Source organism: Plasmodium yoelii, assembly GCF_900002385.2.
Source record: "Plasmodium yoelii strain 17X genome assembly, chromosome: 8".
Taxonomy (NCBI): domain Eukaryota; phylum Apicomplexa; class Aconoidasida; order Haemosporida; family Plasmodiidae; genus Plasmodium; species Plasmodium yoelii.
Window position 1 is genome coordinate 154,119 of NC_036180.2, and position 20,697 is coordinate 174,815.

Here is a 20,697-nt window from a genome sequence, read left to right on the forward strand (position 1 = left end):
AATTATTATTTTGAAATTATATTAATTTAGCATTTACCATTATAAAATATACCGATGATAGCTCAGTTGGTAGAGCGGCAGACTGTAGTTGCAATGGTTATCTGTTGGTCACCGGTTCGATTCCGGTTCATCGGATATTTTTATTTTATGAAAAAAACCTTTTTAAATTCTGCTTTTTATTAACACTTTAAAAAAAGTTTATTAAGCATCTATTCTTATGTAATATGAATAATTTATTCATAAATTTAATAAATAATATGTTATATATATATGTATATAATAGTATATAACTAGAATAAAAACACTCTTAATAATACTTTTTTAAATATATGAATTTTCCTAAAATAATTTCTTTACTTGAATACTTGATTTATGGAATTTTTGAATAAAAATTATTTTATTTGTACATCATTATTAAATGATTTAATATGCTTATAATTTGATTTCTCTAATATATAATAGTTATTTTGATATAATGATTAAAACTTGGGTATTTCATATGCATAGGATTGTGTGTTTTATTTTTATAGTGATTAAATCTATTCATGTTAAAATTGTAATTTTCGTAAATTGGTTTGTTGTGATATCAATGATATTTTGATGCTTGTATTTTTAAATATTTTTAATAAAATTTAAAATATAACTTGACTCGCATTTATTATGTCTTTCGTATTGTTCCATTTAATTTAATAAATTAGCAAAGATAATATTAACAAAATTGACACTAAATAATTATAAATTTTATGAGCGCGTCCATAAATCGCTTATATTATATTACATACATAGTGATATCGCAATATACATATTCATTAGCTATACTATTTTCAATTTATAAATACTTATGTGGACGGAACAATTTTTAGTATATATATATATATTAATAGATTTACTATTTAACATACTTCTTTATAGTATTCCCATTTTGTAAAAAATAATTGTATATTTACAATTTAAAGAGTTAATAAAAGGAGTAAAAATATAAAAACCAAAATAATGAAATAACAATAAATAATAAAAAAAAATGTGATTTATAAATCTATTAAATGAAAATTATTTCCCCCATTACCAATATTAAAAGTTTTAATATAATGTAAACTATGCACACTAGTTCATATAAATATAAGCACATATATTAGCATATATATCGCTTTAAACGGAAAATGCAATTCAAATTAAGTATCTTGTAATAAAATTGTCTAAAAAATCTTCAAATTTAACTATATAATTTTTACCATTCATTTTAATCTTCCGATATTCAGAAGTCTTTATTATTATGATGGATGGGTTAATTTGAATTTATGAATATCATATATTCATTAAATGAAACTAAAAAAACGGAATTTAAAAAGTAATAAATAAAGTAATAAGCATCACAAAACAATATTATGAGAGAAAAACATACACACAAGTATATATGTTAGAGAATAAAATTATTGTTACTTGTTCCTGATGAGTCTAAATCGACTTTTGTAAAAAAATTTATGAAATCTGATTTTTTCATATATTTTAAAACTGATATAATTTCCTCTGCGTCAATTAAACCTTTAAAAAAATTGAGAATAAACAAACAACAAACATATTTATAATGTACTTATTTATACACATGTATATATCAATTAAAAACGTTCCCGAATTGCTTTTCTTTTATCAAATTGTTTTATATCATACATATTAATAACCTCATCATTTTATGTATAAATGCATTGATATATCCTTTATTACGATATATATATTTGCAATTGCACATGTTCATTGTTTTTAACAATTTTAATCATGTTATGTAATTAATTCAGTCATTTTTTATTATATATATAAGTTACCATCTCTATTTAAATCATATTCGACAAATTCCAGATAAACTTCGTCTAGTTCTTGTTTAGACATATTAGAGGCTGCATTACCCCCTGCTTCATTATTATCATTTTTCTGTTAAGATATAAATTAAAAATGTAACAATATTTAAAACCACATATGGATATTAACTTTATATATTTATGTAACTAAATATAAATGTTAGGTTTTATTACAGTAGATTTTATTTCATTCCAAAAAGATATAAACATAAATAAGAGAGCTATTGCCTTTAAGTAAAATCGTTTCATTATAGCAAAATCAATTTAGTTCTATATTTGAAAAAGTATTGAATAAAACAAATAAATTATAATGAATATAAAAATAGTACAATTAATTAACAGCGTATGCAATATTCTTAGCGAAATATATATATCAAATTTTCCTAAATATTTGTTTATTTATTAAATTTGTGTATAAATTGTTTTATTTTTAATCTCGCTTTTATCTATTTTATGAAACATTTGTTATTGGAAGTAACAAACATAAAAATTCAATGTTTAAAACGGCAAAGGTAAAAATAATAAGACATAATGCATATATGTTGCATTTATATATTTCAGCTTTGCTTGAATCTCCCTTCTTGATTATAGCAAATATTTTACTTCGATCAATACTTTCTTAACTAACACAACGATAATCTTTATGTACGTAAATTTAGCACACTTTGATTTATCGCAATTTTGTAAAACAATTATTTTACTAATTCCTTTCAAATACAATTTATGTTTTTTAATAAATAAATAAATATATATATATTAAAAATTAAATCACATAAAAATTTAAGAAAAAAAGTATATATAAATTTAATATTGTAACAATCTGGACGTTTTTAAAATAATATATTTTTATTTTTTTCCATAAATTTTGAGTGGAAAAAATTGTTTATTTTTGGAGCTACCTTATTTAAATATGCAATCATACACAATATATAATATTTTTCTTAATTGTTCATTTCTTTATTCTTAAGCACACAAGTTTATTTTTATCACATTTACTAATGCGTAAATATATGTATAAATATTTTTGTTTCTTAAATTTTTTTTTTTTCTTAACATTACTTGGTATATCACATACATAGGGAATACCCGTGCTCATTTGTATACATCCCTTTAAACGGATTTCTTATTATTCTCATCAATAACCGCCAAAAACTCTTTAAAATAAAGTATATACGTAAAATATAATAATATAAAAATAATATTACCATAGCAAAAAAGGAAACTTTTATAATAAAATAGGAAAATATAAATTTTCTAGTTAAAATATCACTTTTTTGGATAGCTATGGTACTGATTTTTTCTTCTATCAATTAAGAGATATATTTACCCAACAGGAAACATATACACACGTAAAACCCTCTATATTATTATATTTATTTTTTTTGTCATATATTTCCCGAAATTACAAATGTAATGTAAAATTACATACCCAACTTATGCATATGCATCTATACTTTATATTTTTTTATGAAAAAAAAAATGATTAAAATAGATAATGTGATATTATATATAAAAAATATAAATCAAAACAATGGAAGTTAAAGAAAAACAAGATGAACAGGTGTTAATTTTTGACACAACAAATAGCATAAATCATCTCACAGGAAACGAATTTTATTTTTTTTCTAACCATGACGCAAAGGAACATAAAAAAAATTATTCACAGAATTCTCCACCCAAGGAAACATATCAAAACAATCACACCACAGAGCTTGGTGTAGATATAAACAAAAATAATAACAATGTAGAAAATTCTAAAAAAGAAATAATTAACAAAAATAAGAAAGATGATCAAGATAAAGAGACAAAATTAAATGTATTAAATGAAACATGCAACCGTAATACCCATGATTATTTGTTTTCAAAATGTATGGATAAAAAATGGACTTACGAAGAAAGAGAAAAATTTGTTTTTGAACAAGAATATGCCAAAGTTACTAATATATATAATGTAGACGATGTTTTGAAAATTATAAACAATTTAAATTCGATCAGAAAAGAAATTGAAACTACAATATATAAAAAATTAGAAAAAAAATATAAAGATTATCTTATAAACTCAGTTAAAATTAGAGAGATAGAAAATCACATATCGAATATTAACGATTTAGTTGTCGATAATATGAATGAATTAAAAGTGATACAAGATAATAAATATAAAGAGATCTTAAACATAATAGAATTGGTTAAAAAAAAAAAAAGAAATCAAAAAATTAATTCAGTTATTTTAATTATTTATATTATTTCTATTTTTGATAAGATCATTTTTAGAAGCATTTTAAAAAAAAATTATGAGTATGCATCTTTAGTATATTACGAGATGTCCAATTTAATAAATGATAATATTAAATTATTAAAAAATATTAATTGCATACGTGCATTAAAAGAAAAAATGTCTTCAGAGTATCTAAATAGATTAAAACAAAAAAACCAAACAGACTTCATTGAATTTTTGTTTTCAAATAATTCTAAAAAGAACTTGGAAATACAAATACAAGTTTCATTCAAAATTTATTACTTGATTTATAAATCAAAATCTTCAAATTTTATTGAGAATTTATTAGGTTATGTATATCAGTGTTTTCGGAAAATTTCTAAACAAGTTATTCTATCATTTGTAATTATACAAAAAAAAAAAGATCCTTTTAAAAGTACCCTTTCACAAAATGAAGAAGAAAAAGAAAGAACCAGAGATAGGGAGATGGAAAAAAGGGAAATATCTAATGGAGAGCTAAAAGAAGAAATTATGTTTTTAAATGAAAAATCCATAAAAACAGTTGACAGTGAATTAAAAAATATTTCTATATCGGAAAATGCTAACAAAATAGTATTAATGGAAAGGGTATTAAAAGAAGATACACATAACATAAATAAAAATACAAGTGATGTAGAATTAAAATATATTGACGGTTTGAAAAATGTACATAATAATGACACAAAAAATACACCCACTGATAAATATGAAATAAACAAGCAAAGCAAAACAGTACATTCATCAGAAAATATTAGTAATCTAAATAATTCATTTGAAAACGAGATAAATCAAAACGAAGATGAAGATAATTTATTGTTTATTCCTTTAAATGAATTAGTTCATAAATTAAATGAAAAAGATAGTTATATTTCAATGGTCAAAATTTATGAAATCACAATTGACATCCTTAACAAATATGATTTTATCATAATATATTTATTAAGTTGCTACAAAAATTATGCATCAAAATTAGTAAATAAGGATGAGGAAGATAAAAAAACGAATTTGGATGAAAACAAAGAAAAAGTTATTCCCACAAATTATGAAAATCCTTCTACACAAAATTCCATTAAAATATATCATGATCTAAATTCTATAAAATGCAATGACCATAAATATAATAACTGCGAAATGTTACACGATAATAAGACAGCATATGATCATAAAATTCAGAAAGAAAAAACAGAACGAGACAAAAAAAATAATACTGATGATCTTCATTTTAATTTCTATGATATATTAAATTTTCACAAAAATAAAAAACATAATTCACCATCAGACAGCCTTTTTATGAATAATAACTACTCATTTTTAGACAAATATCCAAATATAAAAGATCAGATAGAAAATTATTTAATGGACAAAATAACTAAATATGAATACTGTGAGGAATATGCCAATTTTTCTAGAAAATGTGCAAATACATTCATAAATTCAAAAAATAAATTTTTAAAAAATATAGAAAAAGTAATAAAAACAATTGTTGAAAATATACAATTCGATAATTTTGATTTCAATTATGGATTAGGATTTATAGTGATTACTATTATTTTTTGTATTCATTCTTTTCTTTTTGAAAATGATTGCTCAAATAAATATATATACAATTTGAGAAAATATGAATTAAATTCACCCCAGCCAAAACATCACGAATACACCAAAAATCATAGCTCTAACGAAGAAACATCCAAAATGAATGATACAAATACGATTCTAAATAATAGTGTAACAAATAAAAACGAAAAAGAGGAAAACAAAAACTTGAAAAACACATTGAAAGAATACTTTCTCAACGAATTTCCACATATAAATATTTTTGAAAAGGAAAGCATAGATATTTTTTATAGCATGATAGAAAACAATATAATTTTTAAAGAAATAGAAAAAAATATTAAAAATAATTTTTCAAAAATACTTTCCATGAATATTCGAAAATTAAATAATGCTATTAATAATGATACCTGGGTAAGAATACCAACTATAAGAAATCAACCTATTTTAAAAAAAAAAAATAAATTTTCTAGTGTCATATCGTTTTATAAAAAAATATTTAATAATTTTTTAAATATTCCTTTTTCGGAAAACCCATTAATGAATTTTAATTTCGAAACATTAGAACAAGATCTTTCATCATATGACATATTAAATGAACCTTTGGAAGGAGAAATAAATTACATCAATTATTCAGAAGATAATATTACTAACCAAGTATCTTTTGGCAAACCTTCTGACAAAATTACTCTAGAAAAACGGAACATATATCAACCTATCGAAAAGAAAAGTGTACAAAATAAAGTCGATAATAATGAAGAAGAAAAAAAAGAGAATCTACATAATTTAACAAATGATAAAAACAAAATATACAGTATGAAAAATTTTGAAATTGTTAATTTTGACATAGTTTCCTCATACTCTACAAATATGCTAATATCAGTGCTTCAGAAATATCTTGAACTTAATGAATTATTACCAAATTTAAAAGATGAAATTCATAATAATATTTTTAAAACAATTGATTTATATATATACATGTTATGTTATTACTTCATGAAACAATCAACAATTGATGAACTTATAGTTGATCCAAAACAATGCAATGAAAGACTTGGATTAAATAGCATATATTTTATTATAAAAAGACAAGAAAAGTATAAAGAACTATATACCTTTTTAACTTCTTATAATGATGAAATTAAAAATGACCAAAATATATGCAATCTCGAAAATCTTAATATAAATAAAAGTAATTTCCACCAACCTCAATATACTGTAGACAATTTTAATAAAAATAACATTACAGATAATAAAAAATATCTTTTCCGTTTAAATAATTATTCTAAAATTTATAGTTCTACTTCGATATATGCTATTTCTGAAAAAATTGTATCTATAGAATCATTATATTGTTTAATATCAAAATTAAAAGAAGATGTAATCAAAATGGATTTTTCAACAAATGAAGAAAATCATAATTATCAAAAAAGTGTAACTAAAGAAAAAAAAGTAAATGATACCTGTGATAACTATGAACATATAAAGGAAGAAAATTCAAATTGCAAACCAATTAATAAAGATAATAATATGTTCATTTCATTTTTAAATGATAAATTAAAAATTGTAGAGGAACTACGAATTTTAATATATTGTGATTCTTTGTTTGGAATTATTGACAGTAGTAACTATATAAAAGAAGTATTAAAAATAATCAATGATGCTTACAATAATGAAAAAGATAAAAAAACAACAACAAATGATGACTTAAATTTAAAAAATAAAAACTTTAAAATGAATTTAAACGAATATATGAATTTATATTTAAATATATTAAATGATGGAAAAAGAAAATTAATGTTTTCTTGTGAAGGAGTTACATCTATTATTATTCATTATTTACTTTGGAATTTAATTAATTATATATTTAATTTAAATAATATAGAAATTATATATAATATCAAAAAGGAAATTATTCCTATAATAAACAGTTCTAAAAACATTAAAAAACAAACAAATCATAATAAGTGTAAAGCTCAAGAAAATAATAAGTATATGTCCACAACCAAAAATGGAAATACTCTATTATCACATAATAATAATAATTATTATAAACGCATAGTAACACCTTTAAATAATAAACATGGGAAAACTGAAATATTCACAACACACAATAACCAATATGAAGATAATTATACAAAAGAGCTTTTCATAATAAATACATTAAAATATTTTTTTTCGACAATATCTAATTCTATAATACAAAATATAAAATACTTTGAAAAAGAAATTGAAAATTATTTAAATAAAAATAATAATGCAACAATACAAAATACAATATATATGAAATTTTTTAATGATTTAAAAAATTCAACTAATAACTCGAGATACAATTTTTATTATATATATTTGTCTAATGAAATTAATTATTACGATCAATATTTAGATTTACATTTTTATAATTTAGAAAAACTCGATTACTTAATAAAGAACTGCAATCCAGATTTTTTTCAATATAAACATATACGTTCTATCATTATGAAATATTATCATTTTAAGATGATCCCTGATAATTACGTTGCTAGTTATGAAACGGGTATAATCAAATATATACAAAATAAAATTAAACCAGTAAATTCGTAAATGAGAAAAGGGGGAAATCTAAATAAAATGCCAGAAATATACACACACATAATTGGGGGCAAAATATGTTACTAATAAATAAGCCTTCTGATAAGCAATTGTCGGTTGTCATAAATATGCATGCAATAAAAAACACATACAAATTTGTATGTTTATAAGACGCACATTTTATATTAATGCTGTAGAAATATAATCATAATACAATTTTAAAACAAGCATATTATCATATATTTTTTTTACTGTTTTTAAATATTTGTGATATAATTATATTTCTCAATTCAGTGTTATAATTTATTAACATTTATTCATATGTTATGATATTTTATAATTTTTTCGTATCTTGTTATAGCATATATATATTAAGTTATATGCATTATGAACTATTATTATTTTATTTTTTAGTAAATTTAAATTAATATAAACTACATACGTATTTTTTGTGGGACAATTCTCCCCTTTCTCTTAAAAATCCACAATTTGTATAATATAAATCGTAAATTCTGCTTATATATATTTATTATTCCATTTTTGCACTAAATTATAAATTGATGACTTGAAAAATAATTAATATTATTATAGTGGATAATATATATGTTTTATATAAATATTTCATAAATAAATGAATAAAAAAAAGAAAAAAACTTTTAATTTTATGAAGATTCACAAATTTTGTATTATATAAAACACTGTGAACAATATACATATAAATTAGCTAATTAACATTTATGTATATACCATGAATTATTTTTTAAAGAAATAAGCAATTATTTTGTTCCTATATTTTTTTAAGTTTCTCGTAAAAATTATCATATATTATATATGCATAGTATAATGAATGTTTATAAACCTGAAAATGAAAACCCTATATTATATAACACAAACACGGATGAAAAAAAGGATACAATAGATGAACAAGCAATTAGGGACAATGTATATAATTCAAGCGATTTGTGTGACTTACATTACGAAGAAAATGAAATAAGTGTAGATGAAATTTTTGATTTATTAAAAGACATAAAAGACCCTGAGTATTCTTATACATTGGAAAATTTAAAAATAATAGAAAAAAAAAATATTAGCATAAATCGTGAAGAAAAAACAGTTACAGTTTATTTTACTCCAACAATACCAAATTGCTCCTTAGCAACACTTATTGGATTAATGATAAATATTAAATTACAGTTTTCTTTACCAAATATATTTAAAACTAATATTTATGTATACCCAGGCTCACATAATTCTGAGCATTCCATTAATAAACAATTAAATGACAAAGAAAGGATAGCAGCTGCCATCGAAAATACCCACTTATTCAATGTTATAAAGTCCAGCATAACATATAACCACCCAGTCATTAATTTCTAGACATTATAAGTATGCGAAATATCACTGAAGAAAAAAAAGGGGAACTGTGTAATATAAAAATGACATGTATACAAAATTTATAATGAAAAATCAATTTAAATGCTCCTAAAAAGGCATACTATATATTAATCATAACAAAACCAATTAACCATGGTTATTTGAAATTCAAAAAATTATTTATTGACAATGTAAATTATTAAACTATTAATTGTTTTAGTTTCATATAACCCTTTGTTTTCTGTGTACCAACAATGGAAAGATATATATATACCCATGTTTCATAATTTATTTTTTTCATTTTTCATGATAAAACATGGTGTTTTTTTTTGTATTTTTATTTTTTTAATAAAAATTGAGCACTCATATTCCTCTAATGACGTTAAATTTTTAAACTTTTACATATATAAAAATCCCAAGGGGAATGTAAATATAAACTATGCGTATATATTTATCTAAAACAATTTCCTTATAAAAATCACAAAAAGTAATATAAAACGAAAGTAAATATGTAAAATTAAATCCATAACAAAGGTATTTGTACATTTATATTAAACAATTTTTAAATTGTGTTTTTGGTAAAATCAATGTAATATTAAAGAAAGTTTGGATAATATACTAAAAACTATATAAATCATAAGGGAATATATACACATTCATTCCAAAGGAACTATGCGCACATATTTAATATAAGCACGAATATTAAAACATAATTAAATTGAATATGGTTAAATTAATAACATTTAATAAATAAATGATAAAATAATTGTAAATGACATAAAACAATAATACAAAATATGCATATATCAAAGGGATTATAAATATTTACTTATACATGTGCATGCTTTTTGTTACATATGTAATTGCATTATAACTAAAAAATTGTAAACAAATGAAATTATATATTCCTCCTCAATACTAATAAAAATTTGTCTTAAATCTCCAATTTTACATTATATTGAAAAATTTATTATATTTTTGTAATATAAATAATACATAGAAGATGGGGCAAGCAGTTGCACTGTGTTAGAGTTATCTACAATTGTTAAATTATTTGTATTCTCTTTCACAATATCTACTTTTTCATTTTCTACATTTATAAAATGCTCCCAATTGTTTTTTATTTCAGAAATTTTTTTTTGTTGTTTTTCTTTTTTTTTATCCCTTTTTGCTGTAAACATGTCAGTATTGAAACAAACGATATTTTCTTTTGAAAAATCATAAGATGATTCATAAAAAAAATATCTTGGACTATTCTTATAATATCCCGTATATAATGTAGGAAAAGAACAAGCCGGATGTATTAAATTTTGTATGCATATTTTATTTTTTATAAATATATTTAAATAAATAATAATATATTTCCATATATTATCTTCCAAATTTGCATATTTGGGTTCTGCAATTTCTATTGCGTCAAATTCATTATCTTCTTCAATAACCTCGATATTTGAATCTATTAATTCAAAATCAGACATAAAAAAACTCCAATTATTTAAATGCTTATTTTTTAAAACTAAAATATTATTACTTGCATTAGATAAAGAAACTAGCATGTCATAGCATTTAACCCACTTTATAATTTTAAATCCTTTATATGCAGAAATATTTACTTTAACAGCATTTTGAAAGTCCATATCTTTTAAGTTATAAATATATAAGGTGTATAATCCTGACTTTAAAGATATTACTAATAAATAGGATTGGTGTATATCTCCACTAAAACAACATACTTCATGTACTTCTTTTTGAATAGGATTATAAATTGTATGATATAAATATATTTTATCAATATAACTATATATATGTTTCTCAATTTTGCCATTATTTATTTGATCATTCACCTTGTTCACATTTATAATTGATTCTTCCCTTTTATAATTTTCTTTCTCAATTTTATCAGCACATGATATATGTTCCTCATTTTTAATCGGCAAAGAATGTTCAATATTATATTTATAATTAATTTTATACAAAAAAACTTTATCTGAAGTTCTAACACATATCATATTCCCCTTTTCTCTCATAACAATTTCTAATGGTGTTACTATTCCTAAATATATTTTAAATAAATATTTTAATTTTAAATGGTTTTCACAAATAGTTAACCCCGCACTTTTAATAAAATTATTATATTCTTTATATACTTCATTTGATATATTTTCAATTTGTTCATACACATTATCATTACTCAAAATATTATTTTTTTTCTTTCCATTTGCTTTTTTAATATCACTATTCTTTATATATCGTAATTCAAAAACTAGTATAAATGAATGAGTACCTACAAATATATAATATTTTTTTTCATCTAATTTTCCATATCTTTTAATATTTTTAAAAATATTGTTATTTTTTAATAAATCAGATGGATATTTAAAGTAGTCATTTTTTCCCATTTCAGAATAATCAAATAAATAATAATCATTATGTTTTTTAAATATTTTCGTTTCTTCGGTTTTTAAATTATTTTCATTATCAATATATTCTTTTAAAATATTATCTAAATTGTCATAAATATTTAATGTTGTTGGTAATTCTTTAAATCGCCTCTTACATTTTTTTTTATAAAGACATACAGAAAAACAAGTATTCTTTAACTTTTTTACATATTTACGATTTTTTTCATAATTTTCATAAAACATAATGAAATGCATATAATCATCTTTGTTATTATCCATACTTATATCACAATTTTCTGTTTTTTCCACTTTTTCACATTTATTTATATTTCCATCCTCTCCATTACACTTTTCTACACATCCATCAAAGTTGTATACATAATTTTTATTATCGTCTATTTTAGGTCCCGAAACGATGGTTTCTTCCCTTTCGTTATCTTTTCTTTCCTCATTTTCAATTATTTCATTTTCTTGACCATCATCTATATTTTTCATTAATCCTTTTGAAGATAATTTTTTAACTTTCGATTTACCTTTTGTACAAACGATATCCTTCTTCGTGTTTAAATTACCTTCTCCTGCATTTTCTTGAAATGTAGCATTCATTTGATCAAGAGAAATTAATGGAAATGTCTGATTTATGTCAATAATAAAATTGTTTATCTGTCTATTATTTATATCATTCTTATTATTATTTATTTTTTTGTTTTCAACATACATTCTTGATATATATGGTATCTGCTCTTTTAAACATAAAATTATATCTATTATATATATTGTCCTTTTTTCATTATTATTATTATCTATATATTTTTTTTTTTTTATATTTATACACTTAATATCATGTATCTCAAAATTCCTAACTGTTTTAATACTTAGATTTTTGTAAATATCGTAATATTTTTCAAATAATTTTAAATGACCCATCTCTCCTATTGTATCATTACTATTGTCATCATTATTATATCCAAAATTCGTTTTTATCTCATCACTATTTTTCAATTTATCAAAATTATCTTTGCATTTATTTATATCACCATTTGAACCATTATTACCATCATTTTTTGACCCTTTATTTTCATTTTCTTTATATAAAAAATAAAAATACTCAGAAAAAAAACACGGAAAAAATAATTTCTCAGAAATAATGGTTTCAATTCCAATACATAAATATAACAAATCAATGCATATTATTCTAGTAATTGGATAGTTGCAAATTTGATATATGTACAAATATCTATTCGATGTGCATAACAAATATTCATCATTTTTAATAAATTGAATTTTTTTAATATAATAATTTTCATCTTTCGAATTATCTTCTGGAATTTTCTTATTAGGACCTATATCATTATATTTCCCTTTGGTATTATTTGGATTATCTCCTAACCTATTTGTATTTTTGTCAGTTTGCTTTGAGCGTTTTTTTACTTTCTTAATTTTTTGCTCCTTTAATGGGGTATTCTTTCTTTTATTATTTATTTTAATAGAATAACCATTAATAGGACAATCATTATCCAATGAGAGTTGGCTACATTTTCTCACATTTGTATCATCTTTATTTATATTGTTAATTATATTTTCATCATCATTTTCACTTTTTGTAAAATTTTCATCATTCATATCATTTGATTTTTCATAAGTATTTTTATCGACACAAACAAAATTCTCGTTATCATCACAAATATCACCACTTTTTAAATCACCACTTTTTAAATCACCGCCTTTTAAATCGCCACCTTTTAAATCGCCACTTTTTAAATCACCACTTTTTAAATCATCACTTTTTAAAATTTCTTCATTCGTAAGCCTTTTCTCGTTCATTGGATTTACCTCACTTAGTGATGGATCTTCATTATTTAAATTTTCACTATTTATAATAATTTTATCATTGTTACACATTTCCTCATTTTCAAATTTTTTCCCTTCTTTTTGAGAAACTTCATCATTGTTATCCCATTCTTTGCCATTATCATATTTGGAAGTTTCTTTGACCAATATGTCTTCTTCCTCATTTGTTTTTTTATTACCTTCATTACTATTATTATTTACACAATTTACATCCTTGGATGTATTTATTTTTAAATTTCCTTCATGATCTTTTTCATTGCAATAATTATATTGAACTAGCAAAGTTCCAGATAATATATTAAAAAAATACAGAGAAGTTTTTGTGGATGCTACCAATAAATTCCCACTTGAATTTACATCGAAACATAAAAATTTTTCATTATCAAAATTTTCAAGCTTGTAAAATACATCCTGTAATAGATTTTTGTTTATTTGCCTATTATAAAGATTATTTATACAAATATCCATTATACAAATATGGTATCATTTTTTTTCTTAATTATCCTTTTTTCCCCTATTACATACCATTTGAAATACGATCACTTTATTTATGCAAATATATATATATATATATATTCAAATATGCGCATCAAGTCAATTATATAAATATACTAGAATGAATATCGTATATTGTGGATTCTTTAAATGTACTATTATTAAAATAGCTCTTTTAGTAATACATGCATATCTATATATATTTGTTCATTTTATGTTGGATTGTATATAGATAATCGAATATCCTATTGTTGTGTGTAATTAAAAATGGTTAAAAATATATATATCATAAATTTTCACAAAATATTAGTGTTTATAAATAACATCGTTAATATTATAAGGTTTTAATTATTCTTATGCATTTATTCACAATAATACAGTGAACTAAAATAAAATTAGCCATAAACAAAGTAAAATGAACATGTGTTATATGATGTGTATTTTTACCATTTATTTAATACTAATAATTTACTCGGTTTTACTCGGTTTTTTGTTTCATTTTTTATTTAAAATTTTTATTTTCTTATATATTTTATTAAAAAAAGAGACGAAACGGGAAGAATTGGTAGCTCTTCAGAAACTTATAATTGGGAAAATAGCAACTTAAAAATGAATATTTATTACACTAATAAAAAATACACGTTTTGTGCCTATTTTGTTACCAATTTTATTTCCAAAAAATTAGAGAAAAATATTTATATTTATTTATCCATGGAACAAATTTTAAATTATCTACACAAAATGAGGGGAAAAGTAATGATTAAAAATATAATATATAGCCTAAACGCAATCAAATTTTTATACGCTTATTATGTATATTTATATGGCAAATATGTATTTTAGTGCATAATTCACATGTCCCAATACGTAAATTTTTCTTGGATCTATGAACTTCAGTTATATAAATAAACAATTTTTACCACAAATAATTAACATTCTTTTCAAACATTTCTTTAAAAAAATTTACATATTTTTTTATCCATTAAATAATCAAAGAAAAAGGGTTAAAAAAAAATCCTTTGATTTTTTCTACAAATTAATACTCTGTTTAATCGAAAATATTGTATATAATTAAATAAACAATAAAATAACACAAGTTTTATAGTCATTTTTTTTTTTTTTTATTTTAAAATGTTTAACTTGAGAAAAAATGAATCAATAATATTTTAATCCTTTTCAGTGAATTTAAATATAATAAATAAGGAACTATTGTTTTTTTTTTTAAATATAATTTTGCTTCAAATATATATTATAATGAATTGTTGATTCTTTCTCTATATATGTATATATTTTTTTTGGTATAAATGTTCATTTTGTTTAATAAAATGTTTATTTTTAAGAGAAACTTTTCGAGATTTATAAATAACAATACGCCAAAGAGAGGGGTACGAAAAAACCTGCATAGAAATGTAACACAATATAATTCTACGCCAAATAACCTTCAAAATCAACAATATGGAAATAATCAAATATCTAGATTTGGTGGAGGACTGTTAAATACTTTTTATGAAAGCTTTATATATGGCTGTGGTTTTTTTTTAAGTAATAGATTGTTAGATCAAATATTTGGTCCACGTACATACGATACTTTTAACAACAATATGGAAAATTATCCAAATGATAATACAAACGCATATGCCAATAATAATTATTCCAGTGAACATTTTAATAACGAAGACCCATCCATTAATGATAATGATTTCCAGCAAGATATTGGCTTGGACGATGATGTATTTGATATTTAAAAAAGTAAAATGAACATTCAAAATAAAGATGAGTATAACAAGGAAAATACCCAAAACTATATTTCCAAAAAAAATCGACGAAATATAAAAGGGATATTTATAATTTAGACGCGCATAAATATTTACCCGCATGATGTTATATTAAGTTACATAAAACAATTGAAACCTTACTTTAAACCATATTAATTTTTAATTTTATTTCAGTTTTTTCACATCAATACCACATTTAATATATAGTATATAATAATATTAGTGTCTTATGAAATTAAGCCATATCATTTTGCCAAACAGTCAATAAAACATCATATATGCAATATATACCCCTATTTTTGTGTATTCTAAAAATTTATTTGACATTATTTTCTACCAAACATATATTTCATAAAAAATCTATAACCAGAATGGAATGAATTCAATTATAAAATTTTGTGTCATCTTCTTTTGTTTTTTATTATTGTAATTCAACTTATTTGTGTTTTTTTATCCAATTATAATATTATTCAACCAATGTGAATTTATGTATATATTTATTATTTTATTTTTTTTTGTCTGAGTATGTTATGCTTTAATAATAAAATACATAAACAAATCCACAAATAAATTTTACTACTTCACATATATATATGTGTGTATGCATTTTTTTCGTATATATATTATTCTGATTAAACCATCATTATTAACCACAAAAAACAGCAAATACTAAACAAATTATAAAAGAAAAACAAAAAAACAAAGATATAATTTATATTTTAAATAAAAGGAGCATCATTATATGTCGGTAATATATACATATAAAATATGTTGCAATTTTTTAATAATAAAACAAAATGTTCAAAAAATTATCTTAATAATGTATAAAAATAATATGAAATTAGACATAAAACAAATTCACATTTCATGAAAAAAAAAAAACGATTATATGTTCTTCCTTTTTTTCTATGTAATTTCTTTTAACATATCTTCGTCAAGCTTATTAATATCATCGTAATCGTAATTTCTTTCCAAATTAACGTATTTTTTTTTTCGAAAATGAAAAATTAAATTTTTTTTGTCAAATCGCTCTAAATACAAATATTTCCCACATGAAGAAATATCACGTATATTGCACAAAACAACATCACCGATATTTTTGTCATCAAAAAAATGAAAATCATTTTCCTTATCATTTAAATATCCCACTAATATATTATTTTTATAATTATAAATTGTTTTATTTCTATTTACAAGTGTAGGTGATGCATTTGAAAAAATGTTATTTTTTACATTTTTTAATATATATTTATAAATACTGATTCTTCTATTATTTTTATCACATATAGAATAATATTTCTGAGATAAAACATTTTTAAAAGCAATATTTTTAGAGTTTAAATTAAAACGGAATATTATATTTTTTGTACATTTATTTTTCTCATATATATATGCATACAAGTTACTCCCTATAGTTAAATGATGGTTATATATTATCTCTTCATTTATATTTAATTTATTACACAATGAAGTAATAAGTTTATCATTATATTTCTCATAATTATTTTGATGAAATTCGGTATTACTAGCTTCTTTTCTATTTTTTTTTATAATATTATCATTATAAAATAATTTTGCATTTTTCATATATAAAATTTTATTTCGGAAAGTAAACAATGATATATATTTTTCTATTAATTCATTCATTTTATAACAAATATTATATCCTTCCAAATCTTTATATTTAGAAAGCAATTTGTGTGTGCATGGAAATATATATAAAATGTGTACTAGTTGTTTTTCATAATTTAATAATTCGTTATTATTATCAGCACAATTATATACAGACATAATTTGTTTCTTACATTGAAAAAGTTTATTATCTTTCTTATTAACATTTGAATAGTCATCTTTTCCTAATTCTAAATATTTTTTTTGTTTTTCTGGACATTGTTTCCTTTTTTTATACCCACTCATATTTATTCCAATTCGATATTTTTCATCCATACTAGGAAATTGTTTGTATTCATAAAATATTGTTTTATTATATATATCCGGAAACAATATATTAATCACTTGATAAATATTATTTTTTAAAATTTTAAGCTCATACATAGATAATATATTATGGTATAAATGATGTAAATCTATAACATTAAATAAATTTATTTTTAAAAATTTATATAAAAAAGAAGACAACTCAACTGAATCTTCGTATATTATTTTAATATATTTTTTTTGAGAAAATACTTTTTCCAAAATATTTTTCATTTCTCCTTTTAGAGTATTTTTTCGATGTTTATAAACCCGTCTTAGTATATTATTTTTAATTATCTTTTTTATACTTTCCTTTTTCTCTATTTTTTTCTTTTCCATTTCAATAAATTCAATGATTTTTTCGTAATAAATCAACTCCTTAAAAATATTAATAAATGACAATAGGAATACACAATTTGGCAAAATAAGGTATAATTCATAAATAATTTTCCCATCCATTAAATCCTTTAAATTTTTAAAAATATAAAAATAGTTTGCGTTTATAGAATTGATATTTCTATTTTCAGGAATATAAATCCCAATTATGTTTTTTTTCATAATGTTTATTTCACCATTATCATTTGAGCATAATTGAAAGACAGAACTCAAATGTTTACAATTGTTGTTATCATAATTAGGATCCTTATTTTCATTTATTGCCTTTTCTTCCCTTTCTACTTCTGATTTATTTTTCAAATGAAATTTATTCCATTCATTATATATTTTTTCAAAGTTACTATCTTTATATAAAAATCCAGTTACATCATTATTTCCAAAATATTTTTCAAAACTATCCTTTTTTTCGTTATTACCATTGGAATATACATTTTCAATATAGCATATCATTTTCTTCATATCCTTAATCGTTTTTATATTCAACATACATATTTTTTTTGAGCTAAATCCTGCATTTTTTCTATTCCAAACATCAACACATTTTTTCCGTGTTATAACATTCCTTTTTAATGGTGAACTAAAGAAATTAATCATTTTGCTTTTTTTTCCAATAATATTTATCCTGTTTTTAATAAAAAAATTCCTTCATTGTAATATATAGATTTTGATAAATACCTTCATTTATAATGTATAATAAAAAGAAACGTTATTTCTACGGATAATAAGAAATATATATATACATATTTATTTTATGTTATGTATACATATTTACTGTCACTTATTTATCCTCCTTATACTTTTCATTCCCATATTCATTTACTCACTTTTTCATTATCTAAAATATATATGTCACTTAATAAGTTGCATACATTTTGTTAACCTTTAATAAGTCTATGATAACTTAAATACGTAGATGATGCAATATTTATCAAATACCACTTACATTATATTTTGAGGTACACAATTTGATTACCTTTTTTTAAATTAATTCGATTTAAAATAGTTTCTATAAATTTTCTTGTATATTGCATTTATAGAAAAATATAAATTAAAAATGTTCTTACTATTTTGTAACAATTTTTATAGAATAAAAAATTGTGTTACAGCGTTATTTTTAAAAGATGAAATATTAAAAATACATTATGATTTATAGGAATAATGAAGCAATATAATTCACATGAATTAATTTACAAATATTTTAAAATAATTCATTATTTTATTTTTTATGATTTTTAAAAATTTAATACGTAAAAATTATTTTCATATTTTAAAAAATAATACATGAAATGTGCATAATCATATAATATGGTGGTGTATATCTAAGTAAAAACTTGTATATGAACGTTCTATATCACAAATGTTATTTATTTTTTTATAATAAAAACGTCTACATTTTTCTTCTTACTTTTATAACCCCAAAGTTATATGCACAAATAGCGAGCTCGTAACATACTATATTATATTGTTATTTATTGCTTAATTCATTTTAAAAATATTTTTTTTTTTAATGAAACGCGAAATTTTATTTTTGGTGTATACACAAAACGGAAAGCAATACAAATATTGTCGATATATAATTATTCCTTATCTTTATTATTCAAAAAAAATGCACTTCAAAGTTTTAAATTTTCGAATAAGAATATTCTCTATATTTTTAGTATGTCTCAACTATTACACACTTTAATACTGTATATGTATTAATTATATTACTGAAATAAATGAATATATGCGTATGTACATATATAGAGAGTATATACAAACATATGTTATGCATATATTTTACTTTAAAAAATACCTTTTAAGTAATTAATAGAACTTTTATGTAAAAGGATAATTGTTAATTACATATTAAATTATATTACAACGAAATATTTTCTAATCTCATTTTTTCAAATTAAATAAAACAATAGCATTTTTCAAACTACTTCCATTTACATATTAACCTAAATAAAATTTAGGTTAATGTAAATAAAGCATATACCTAAAATAAGAATACAAAAACATACATATTTTATCATTCAAACTTCACCATTATATGTATGCACATGCAATAGTGAAAAACAATAAATGTGCATATCAAAGTGTTATTTTTTATTATATTTTTTCTTTAAGCAATAATAATTTAAATACAAACTTGTAGTACTAAAAGTATGTTAAAATAAATACCATATAGTATGCAAATATTTATTTGAAAATAT

General features: G+C 21.1%; 6 protein-coding genes and 1 non-coding gene across 7 annotated transcripts; 4 read left to right on the forward strand and 3 right to left on the reverse strand.

Moving 5' to 3' along the window:
* The first annotated feature begins 51 nt into the window (after positions 1 to 51).
* Positions 52 to 135, forward strand: PY17X_0803200. Its single transcript has one exon. It is a non-coding gene; the product is annotated as a tRNA-Tyr (tRNA).
* A 1,150-nt stretch (positions 136 to 1,285) lies between these two features.
* Positions 1,286 to 2,102, reverse strand: PY17X_0803300 (centrin, putative; the record flags this gene model as incomplete). Its single annotated transcript, XM_022955637.1, has 4 exons — positions 1,286 to 1,326; positions 1,441 to 1,542; positions 1,821 to 1,926; positions 2,028 to 2,102. 4 exons carry the CDS (start codon positions 2,100 to 2,102, stop codon positions 1,286 to 1,288), a joined length of 324 nt encoding a protein of 107 aa, XP_022811890.1.
* A 1,282-nt stretch (positions 2,103 to 3,384) lies between these two features.
* On the forward strand, positions 3,385 to 8,241 carry PY17X_0803400 (conserved Plasmodium protein, unknown function; the record flags this gene model as incomplete). The annotated part of the gene is made up of 1 exon (XM_721185.2): positions 3,385 to 8,241. One exon carries the CDS (start codon positions 3,385 to 3,387, stop codon positions 8,239 to 8,241), a length of 4,857 nt encoding a protein of 1,618 aa, XP_726278.2.
* An 831-nt stretch (positions 8,242 to 9,072) lies between these two features.
* Positions 9,073 to 9,606, forward strand: PY17X_0803500 (uncharacterized protein; the record flags this gene model as incomplete). Its single annotated transcript, XM_725098.2, has 1 exon — positions 9,073 to 9,606. One exon carries the CDS (start codon positions 9,073 to 9,075, stop codon positions 9,604 to 9,606), a length of 534 nt encoding a protein of 177 aa, XP_730191.2.
* Positions 9,607 to 10,556: 950 nt separating this feature from the next.
* PY17X_0803600 (conserved Plasmodium protein, unknown function) lies at positions 10,557 to 14,324 on the reverse strand (the record flags this gene model as incomplete). The annotated part of the gene is made up of 1 exon (XM_725099.1): positions 10,557 to 14,324. The coding sequence occupies one exon, from the start codon at positions 14,322 to 14,324 to the stop codon at positions 10,557 to 10,559; it is 3,768 nt and encodes a 1,255-aa protein (XP_730192.1).
* A 1,331-nt stretch (positions 14,325 to 15,655) lies between these two features.
* Positions 15,656 to 16,096, forward strand: PY17X_0803700 (conserved Plasmodium protein, unknown function; the record flags this gene model as incomplete). The annotated part of the gene is made up of 1 exon (XM_725100.2): positions 15,656 to 16,096. One exon carries the CDS (start codon positions 15,656 to 15,658, stop codon positions 16,094 to 16,096), a length of 441 nt encoding a protein of 146 aa, XP_730193.2.
* A 936-nt stretch (positions 16,097 to 17,032) lies between these two features.
* On the reverse strand, positions 17,033 to 19,093 carry PY17X_0803800 (conserved Plasmodium protein, unknown function; the record flags this gene model as incomplete). Its single annotated transcript, XM_022955638.1, has 1 exon — positions 17,033 to 19,093. One exon carries the CDS (start codon positions 19,091 to 19,093, stop codon positions 17,033 to 17,035), a length of 2,061 nt encoding a protein of 686 aa, XP_022811891.1.
* Between the last annotated feature and the right edge of the window lie 1,604 nt (positions 19,094 to 20,697).